Source organism: Ascaphus truei, chromosome 12 (assembly GCF_040206685.1).
Source record: "Ascaphus truei isolate aAscTru1 chromosome 12, aAscTru1.hap1, whole genome shotgun sequence".
NCBI classification, from domain to species: Eukaryota; Metazoa; Chordata; class Amphibia; order Anura; family Ascaphidae; genus Ascaphus; species Ascaphus truei.
Window position 1 is genome coordinate 28,301,931 of NC_134494.1, and position 10,158 is coordinate 28,312,088.

General features: G+C 41.3%; 1 protein-coding gene across 3 annotated transcripts in view; it reads left to right on the top strand.

The window, feature by feature from the left end:
- The window catches only part of PARVA (parvin alpha), an 80,659-nt gene extending 71,692 nt beyond the window's left edge, over window positions 1-8,967 (top strand). For 2 of the 3 annotated variants that reach the window (XM_075567135.1, XM_075567137.1), the window contains exons 9-13: window positions 266-327; window positions 1,661-1,729; window positions 2,600-2,701; window positions 5,352-5,424; window positions 6,627-8,967. In XM_075567135.1, the coding sequence (XP_075423250.1) occupies window positions 266-327; window positions 1,661-1,729; window positions 2,600-2,701; window positions 5,352-5,424; window positions 6,627-6,703 (383 nt within the window). In that variant the 3' untranslated portion in view covers window positions 6,704-8,967. The remainder of the gene's footprint in view (window positions 1-265; window positions 328-1,660; window positions 1,730-2,599; window positions 2,702-5,351; window positions 5,425-6,626) is intronic. The other variant, XM_075567136.1, reaches the window with a different exon arrangement.
- Window positions 8,968-10,158: the final 1,191 nt, after the last annotated feature.

A 10,158-nucleotide genomic window follows, 5' to 3' on the forward strand; every position in this document is an offset into this window, starting at 1 on the left:
TGTAAAGACACAAATAAAGCTCCTTCTTCAGCGGTCTTGCACATGGAAAATGTCCTTGAGTGGTTAGAAAGTGCACAGATGCCTCAGAGTTGTACTTTTAACCCTTTGAGTGTAGAGTCCCCTTGCAGTTTCTATCTGTGTCTGTTTCAGTAATTGGACATTTTTGAAAGTAAAACATTGTGTATCCTGTTAAGTTATATTGGGTTTTTCACCCAGCTTGTAAAGTATTAGAAACGCTCCTTATTTATGGTTTTCTTTTCTGAAGAGAGAGATGCATTTGATACCCTCTTTGATCATGCTCCGGACAAACTCAATGTGGTGAAAAAGGTCAGACAATCTTTTTACTTTCCTTGGCATGACTCTTATTTTTTTAAAGTTTTTATTTGATTTTATTGATAACAGTCCTTTAATATCAGGGGTGCGCAAACCTTTCTCCCTGCGCCCACCTACCTGCTCTACCCCCCGCTCAGCTCCGGCATCTAATTACGCTGCGGGGTCATGTGACGTTACATTGCCATGGCAACGCCGCGTCATTTGCCTTCGGGTTGCCATGGCGACATTGCTGGAAGCCAAGGTCCGTGAAGTTAGAGAGGCCTCGCCCGATCCCCGGCATTTCATTTAAATGGCTTAGGGGAAGCGCTAGGCCTCTGTAAACGCCGCGCCACCACCCCAGAAAATCTCACTCCCCACTTGGGGGAGGGGGAGGGCGTACCCCCTGTTTGCGCACCCCTGCTTTATATGTTCCCTTTGGTGATCAATTGCTTTCTGTGCCATACAATTTCAGAGCTATTTGCTTATCCATTTAATGATTGTTTTGGGTGGTAACATTGTCTTTCTTTTAATTAAAATGACTTGGGTGAAAATATATAAATACGGTATGTAGATAATTAAAAAAAAAAAATATATATATATATATATTCTATTATTAAGTCATTTCTTTTCTCAATATTTTTAGGTATTGCACCTCTAACAGAAATACATTATTGTAAACACGTAAATAATTTTCATAGTGTGCTGTCTTAGCATTCTTAAGTAAATGTGAGTCACAACACTGCGCATGAGCAGGGGGTGGCCAACTCCAGTCCTCAAGGGCCACCAACAGGTCAGGTTTTAAGGATATCCCCGCTTCAGCACAGGTGGCTCAGTCAGTATGACTGAGCCACGGTTTGAGTCACCTATGCTGTAGCGGGGATATCCTTAAAACCTGACCAGTTTTGCGGCTCTTGAAGGCTGGCGTTGGCCACTCCAAAACTATATGTCTAACGTTTGCCAAAAAACTGGTGTTTCCTGGGACAATGGGAGAGACGGTGATTGATGAACTAATCTGAGGCTTGTCTACAATTCAGGGCATTTAACAGTGTGATCCCATAAAAATGTTTTTCGGGAAGCCAAAACAAGTCCTTGTTTTCAATCCGCCTCCTGCCTCTCCTCCTTCTCTGGCACTTCCTTTCAATGGACCCTCTTTCACGCCATAATGTTGCTTAGGAAAGGGAGTCCAAACGCCATTGATGAACCAGTAATGCTGGACAATACGTCTTTGTCCGTGTTCAGTCATTTTATGCCCGTGGTACATTCACACAATGTATATTGTAAAGCGATATTGTGTTCCTGGGTGATTCTTTGTTTTTGTTTCATTGTTCCTTCTTTTTCCACATTGCAGACCCTTATCACATTTGTCAACAAACACCTGAATAAACTGAATTTGGAAGTCACAGAACTGGAAACACAGGTAGGATTTAAAATACAGTCTATGAGACTAAAACAGAGTACAGCTCAACACCGTTGTAGCGCGATCCGTTACAACGCGAATCCGCTTATAACGCGGGGCAAGCGTGGCTCCTAATTTTCGTATTTATGAATACTTTACAACACGATTATTGGTATCTTAAATACTTTATTGTACAATGCATACATTTGTACATTATTTCTAATGCGATCCGCTTGTAACACGATGTGATTCTTTGGACCGTAAGCACAGCGTTATAAGGGGGTTGAGCTGTATCTGGTTTATTAAACAGTTCCATCCAGAAACTCTTCTCTTGTACTTCAAGTGAAAGAGACAATTGGCTGCATTCCATGTAAGGAGCATGTGTGCTCATTTGCATGTCATTTCCCAGAATCCTTAGCTAAAGTGGAAGCACTGTATGCTGAGATAATGGTGAATAGCAGGATTACAGACCTGTCTGAGACATGTGAATGTGCTCACAAGTGATATTTTTATTTGTTGTAAGGAATACAAATACAGCCAGTCCTCGCTTATCCCATGGAATTCGTCCCTCAAACTGCCGTCGGGTAACGGACCGTAGGGTTGTGTGTCATGTTAATCCGTGGCCTTGAGTGTCGGATAAGCGGTTCCAACGTCAGATAACGCGTCCAGCGGACTGCATTACGCAACGTCTGATAAGGCATTCGACGGAAAGCGGACCGTCGGGTACCGAGGACCACCTGTATTATTACATTATTCAAACAAAGGCAAAGACACGAGGAAACCCTTCATTAGAAAGCATAATTAATGAAGAAATGTAGGACTGTGTAGCCTGCCTTGGCGGTTGTCTCTGTCTAGTCTGGTAATTAACTAACACACCCTACTTCCTTGCAGTTTGCGGACGGTGTGTATCTGGTGCTTCTGATGGGTCTCCTGGAGGGATATTTTGTGCCACTGTACAATTTCTTCTTGACTCCGGAGAACTTTGAACAAAAGGTAATTCTCTAGTTGGCATGTAAGATTTAAGCAGGTGAGCACCTCCATCACGGTTGCTACTGTAATTTTTGACATGCTTAGATAGATTTTTGAGTTGCAGTAAATAAGAATACCACTTGTGGTGCATCTGCACGTCTCATCCTGTCTTTCCCCATAATCGCTTAGCAAACAGTGCTACCACTGCAGCCAGGGATTCTGGGTAATGACATGCAAATGAACACAGTGTGTCACTCTTTATTTCTTATTAATTTTAATATGGTCCCCTATAAGCTTATGCCTGCCGCATTGCACAGCCTGGGTTACAGAAGTGCACAGCAAGTAACCCTACTCGCAGATAGCTATTTCGACCTTTTGGGTCTCCTCAGTGCCAGTAGATTTTGATCGAAGTAACTTGTTGAACGATAGTTTTGAACCTTATTTTCCTATAGCAGAGTGTTCTCTCGTGTTTTTTTTTTTGCTTTTGTTGTTTTTTCTCCTCTTCATGAGTGTTGTACTGTTTATCTGGATTTAAGGTCCACCAAACATATCACTTCAATAAAACAATGTAGCAAAGATGTTCAACAACAGACTGCAAAAACGTACAGAAAAAAAACTAAAATAAGCAAAATCAGATGCGTTTTTGTTGGTTGCTATTTGTAGATTGCCACACAACACACAGTACATTTTTCTGAAACTGATAAAATACCCGCTTTTCATCACAGCTGGCAAACACCATTAGAGACTCGTATGTAAATACATGTATATATCCAAATAACCACAGTAGCGCGTTATGAGTTTGGTAAACTAATGGCTTTCATAAAACTTGTACAGCAAATACAAACACCACTGGTGAGCACAATCACATGTCTGACAGGTCTGCAGCCCTGCCTTCCCCATTATCTCCTTAGCACACAGTGCTTCCACTGCAGCCAGGGGTTCTGGGTAAAGACATGCAAACGAGCACGTACAGTGTGGCACTTTTTGGTTCTTGTCCATTTCAACATGAACCCCGCTTAAACCTGCCGTGTTACACGTGTGTGAGTGACAACTTGTACAAGTTCTCACTGAGCTTATATGTTCTTGAAATATCTCCCACAATCTTTTTGTTTATCCGCAGATATTGTGTTTTTTCCAGAACTAATCACAATTTGTTCCTTTTACTCATGTTGTGGGTAGGAGCATTGCAAAACGCAGGCGCCTACTCTGTATGGCTTTGCCCATAACTGGGTTATTAGGCATTCAAATGATTGAGTCTTTGTTCTGAAGGGTAACTTTTGTAAAAATAAAATAAAATAAAACATGTTTTCATTAAAACCAATTAAAAATGTAAACTGATGTTTGCAAGAGAACTTTTCACTTTGCATGGGATTTGGTTTCAAAAACTCCTGTAATTTACACAATTTCTGGGGTGACCTAAGAAGTATAACATTGTCTGACACTTTTTTTTTTTTATATCGAATGTTTGATTAGGTTTAAAGCAGCAATACATTCAAAATCCTATACGTGGTGGTGGTTGTTTTTTGTATCAAACAAATTAGTTCTGTAGTATTGGATAATACTTAATGATTTATTATATATTTTTTATCTTAATACCATTTTTAATTTGCTTTAATGTACTAAGCATCCTTTGGTTGGCTTTAGAACACCTGTTATTGAGCCCAGCAATGCGTGAGCTTTGGCAACAAATTATCACTAAAATGGAAACTGTTGCAGTGTTCCCAGTAGGAGACTGTGGCTGTAACAATAGACAATGTTGCCCATAGTGTAATATAAGGTTATATTGTAGTTGTTACGTTCCACTGACAGCAGGATAGATTTTAAGGCAGCCATTACGTGAACCCAGTGAGCAGGATTTGTATCCATCGATCACTGGAGAACGGATCTATCAGCAGCGTAGGTAATTAGTTCTCCTTAAAGGTAATCAAATACACATACCTCAATTTCCAGAAGGTTTGGCTGCCTTGGATTGTTCACGCAGGTAGTCCACATGTGGACCTGAGTTCCCTTAGCCTATAGTCCCTTGGGACCAATTATACACCTCTGTTAGGGACAGGCCAAGAGTTTCCCTTCACCTCCCGAAATGCCAACCAATACAACCTTTTGCAATCACCCAAGCCCTCGGAGATGGTTTCAATATCAGCCACAGAAGCTGCCCCTCAATGTTAACGCATTAAGTTAAAATTATATACAGCATCTAGAATTGTCGTTTCACCACTTTGCTGTGCCCCCTCCCCTCTCTACCCCCTCTCCCACCTCTCCCCGCTGTACCCCCTCCCCTCTCTACCCTTTCTACACCCTCTACCCCCTCATCCCTCTACCCCCTTTTTCTTTTAATGTATCCACCCCCGCAACACCCTCCCTCAAATGTTTTATTTCTGTATATCTCTGCTTGAAAATCAATTTTAAAAAATTAAGTTGGAAAAATAAAAGGTAATCAAATGCTGCATGTATTAAAACAAAAAAATTACCAGCAGGAATGCTGCTATATAAGATTACATTTTAATTAAATAGTGTAAAGATCATCCTTGTCTGTAATATTGCTGTGCGCTGCCTTCTTTTTTTATTTATTTTTAATAAAAAGTATAAGTTACATTTTTGGAGGCTCTTCCTGCTGCAATTGGACAATGTTTCTATATAAAATAACCAGGACTTTTTTTTATTTTTAAATCAGGTTCTCAATGTGTCATTTTCATTTGAACTTATGCAAGACGGAGGTTTGGAAAAACCAAAACCCAGGCCAGAAGGTATTTATTTCTCATACATATTAAAATACAATTATTCTTTACACAAAACCATGTTATGTGAAGTGTAACCATGGCAGCACATTTAACGTTAAAACAATGTACATCACGCTATCCCTTAAAATTGCAAGCACGTGAAACAAAGTGCTCTCCACGTGTAAATAACATTTCACTGATTTAAGCAATTCTTTCAGGATTATCATCAACACTATGTGAATGGTATGTCCAAACAATCAAGATTTACAGGCTATGGGGCTTATTCTATATTGTCTAAAATGGACATTAAAGCAATTTTCGTTTATGCCAAAAACAGCCGTCAGTGCCGCTACGGAAATATGAAATAAGCCCTAAAGTTCTGGCGTGTGGTTCTCTTGAACTATTTGTGGAAGCAACAGAGTCATTCTATTTTGCCGATCTGTGTACTAGATAGAATATTGCCAGACCCCCCAAAGACTATAATCTGTGGAGGCCCAGTCGCTACTATCGGCCAAATGTGCTACGTAACCGCCTTGCCTAATGAAACGTTTTTGTTATGTGTGATTAAGGTAACAACGTGTCATTTTGCGGCACGTCTGTGGGAAAACCTGTAGCGTAAAGTGAGTTACATTGTTACATAGTTAGATACTGTAGTGCCGACATGTATTCTAAAACAAATCTGGGGCAAACACCAACAAGACCCGGGTATATGCTGGGTACATGCTGCAACATTTCAGTGACATTTCTGCAGACAGACTAATGGCCCATCGGATTAACAGCGGGGGTCCCCTGCTGTGTTAATCTGAGGGGCCATTAGTCTCTGCAGAAATGTCACTGAAATGTTGCAGCATGTACCCAGCATGTACCTGGGTCTTGTCGGTAATTGCCCCAGATTTTCCAAGGCAAGTTTAAGGCAAGTTTTAGAATACTCGTGTAGTAGACAAGGTTAAAAAAAGACATACGTTCATCAAGTTGAACTCCAGCTTTAAAATGCACGGTTCCTGTTTTCCTCCCGGGGCTGCTGTTCTGAAGATTGTCGTATGGTTTTGTTGGCCTTGAATACTCAGTTTTAGCAAAGAAATACACTAGTGTTATGTTTAACTCCTTCACTGACCAACTAGGCCCATGAGGCATTGTTTGCAGTATGGTAATTGCAATGTGATTTTAATTAATGTGATATCAATGAATAGACCATTTCATATTATTTTTTTTTTAAATTATTATTCTAGACATTGTGAACTGTGACTTGAAGTCGACGTTGAGGGTGCTGTACAATTTGTTTACCAAATACCGAAGTGTGGAATAAAGGGACATCAGATTCTCCGGCCTGAGAGTTTCAAGGAAGACCCAAAAACCGACGTTATCATTTCAATTCCCAATTTTTTTTACACTGATATAAAGGGACCATGTTGAGGTTTAGTTGAATATTTCCTACTGTGTAAGAATATTTCCTTGTGTTCTGCGTTGTAAAGGGGCCTGTCTGGCAGAGCTCTAACTATTAACTTAGGCTGACTTTAGTATAACCTTCTTGGCATATGGGCACATCAACAATATACTGGCTCTATTCCATGGATCACTAGTAACCTATATATGAATAAGATGGTGTCAGTCTATTGGGTAAATGTTGACATTTGAGGAAGTTTTTTTTTTTAACGAACAAAGATTTTTGGCAGCGGAGAGCGAGACAATAATTAACTTTTCACTATGCAGGTATGATAATGTATATTGATGAAACCAAGTTACACGTTTAATTGAATAAAGTATCTGTTCCCAAATTTGAAACCTATAGAAGACATTGGGGCAACCCATAGGGCTTTGGGGGAGAGTGTCCCCTATATATTTTTTTGGGAGGTGGGGGGGGGGGACAAATTGCAGTGGTATTTAAATCTGCTGAGAAATGTGGGAAAAATTTGCAATGGTCCCAGTTGATCATTTCAATATTTACTTGTCCCACACGATCATTCTCCAAATGTCCATTCTGTTTTGGCACCTCTGATAGGTGACAGATGGCTGATGCTTACCGTATGGTTTCGGAATCCTTCAAACTTAAGAACAATAACCGTGTTCCAAGGTTGTAATATTCCTCTGCAGTATAATATGACACGCTGGGGGCCGGCCAGCCACGGAAAACCACCTCGACAAAGGGAAAGACAAAGAGTTAGAAGAAATAAAACATGGCTTCTGTTCTTATCACTAGCCATGTATCGCGTTACAATGTAAGCATTAACTGATGGTAAATGAAATAGGACACTTGCAGCGAGTATAAAGAAAGCTTACAATCTGTGTGTAATTAGTGGTAAAACCACAAGAGTAGCATTACTTTATGACAGATCCCTACTTAAAATGCACCCCTCACATTGCTCTCTACCATTGAAGGCCAGCAGAATACTTGGAGGTCTGTGTATCAAGTCAATTGTAGAGCATAAGCTCGGTGTCAAAGTACTTTGCTCTGATTTTGCCCTGGCAGCATCACCTTTCGACACGGGGAGAGTACTGTACATAGCTAGGACGGGGTTAGTTGACGCACATATTGTGATGAGGTGTGTGCAATTCTGCGTCTCTGTGCACCATTCTTTGCCCCTGCACCAGATGAAAGAAAAGGTTCCTTACATTTGACGCATCTGTGCTCCCAAAAATTCTACGGTGCATCGAAATAAACGTCTCTCTGCGTTGATACAAAGACCCTTTTTTATTGCCCCCTAAAAAACTAAAGGTCGTTTGTGAGTAACCTCATGTCCTAATATTACTACCCCATCAGTTAGTTATACTGTTGCAGGGCTGGCCAACTCCAGTCATCAAGGGCCACCAACATCCCAAGTATTGGGGATATCCCTGCTTCAGCCCAGTTAATGACTGAGCCACCTGGGCTGAAGCAGGGATATCATGAAAACCTGACCTGTTGTTGGCCCTTGAGGACTGGAGTTGGACACCCCTGTACTATTGTTTCTACTATTGTTTTAGTTTCAATCAATATATGCCCTAACTGTAGACCCACAGTTTCAGAGCCGCTGCCTCACACATTCAGGACTCTGAACACTTGCATTTATAAACATAATATATCATTGTGCCCAAGTATCCCTCATATCCTTATTTCTTTTGACAATCCGTTTAGTTCTGCTGGCTGACATGGTAACCTCTTACACATGTCACCGTTCTAAAGTACATGTTAGTGGGCTTATTCCAACACCGTTTCCTTACACGTGTTCGTCGTACACATTATTCTTTAGCCTTTGTTAAAACGTGACAATGAATAGTCAGAGCAGACCTGTAATTATCTGCTGGGATAATTCGTTTAATAAAAAAATATATATATATACAGAAAATATTAACGCAGTTCCCCAATTTTATGTGCTGCTAAGTTGCCTTTTCTACTAAATACATAGATTAAACTGCATAGTCTGCAGTCTTCGGTAAAACGTGCGAGACTGTTTCTTAAAGTGATCTTTAACAAGACCATTATGGGACATATGGGAAACCCTTGGGTAGTAGTTGCGTTACAAAATTATTGATTGATTATTCATTAAACTGCTATAGAGTCGATTGAGGGGGGTATTGCAGTTTAATTAATAACACACCTTTGGTGTCTTGAATCTGGATATCTTCTTGCCGCACTGTGCTAATAAAGCCTGACACCAGACATTATAGCGTAATAAAGTGGTTTATTTGCAGGTTGCAAACGTGCACTGTTTCGGGGATCTCCCTTCCTCAGGTGCAATATGTAAATTGTACAATATGTCAATGTTGCACCTGAGGAAGGGAGATCCCCGAAACAGTGTACGTTTGCAACCTGCAAATAAAACACTTTATTATACTATAATGTCTGGTGTCAGACTTTATTAGAACAAGAAGATATCCAGTTTAATTAGGTGGCAGAAGTGGGATCCCAGCCACTCTTCAACTGCCTGCACCGTACAAAGAAAAAGGACACCCACTACCATTATCTAAAAGGAGTGCGGTAAGATCCAAAACCTTTGGTGTCTGAGCAAACTACAGAGCAATACATTCCAGGTCCTTCTGGCAGCACAGGGGTTAAATGAAAGCCATATTATCATAGGAAGTGGTGCTATATTTATACACCTACACTACATAGTACAATCATATGCAGAGCAAACCATTTAAATATTCCTTTAACTGTATATTATGATACTTGCAATATTTAACCGTAGGCACTTAAATACAGCAGGGCCCCACTTCTCGGCGCCCTGCTTTTCGGCGAATGCGCCGATACGGCGGTACCAAGAAGGGGGCCGCCATGTCTGCGCATGCGCAGAACAGGGAAGTCCAAGTACGCGCAGAACGGGGGATGCCGAGGTCGCACATGCGCAGAACGTAGGTTGCGCATGCACAGAAGGGGTAATTGCAGGTCTGCACATGCGCACACGCCAAAAATCGCCGGTTCCGCTTTCCGGCGATTTTCGCTTTGCGGCGGGCCCTTAGAACGGAACCCGCCGCATGCCTGGGGCCCTCCTGTACCAGTAATAAGAAGTAGCATGCTTGCTAATAGTCGTAAATACAATCTTTTGCATGTGCCTTAGAGCAGGGGTGCTCAACTCCAGTCTTCAAGCCGCCCCCCCTCCACCCCCAACAGGTCAGGTTTTTAGGATATCCCAGCTTCAGCACAGGTGGCTCAATCAGTGGCTCAATCAGAAGACTGAGCCTCTGTTTGAGCCACCTGTGTTGAAGCTAGGACTGATTGAGCTACCTGTGCTGAAGCTGGGATAGCCTGAAAACCTGACCCGTTGGAGGGTCTTGAGGACGGGA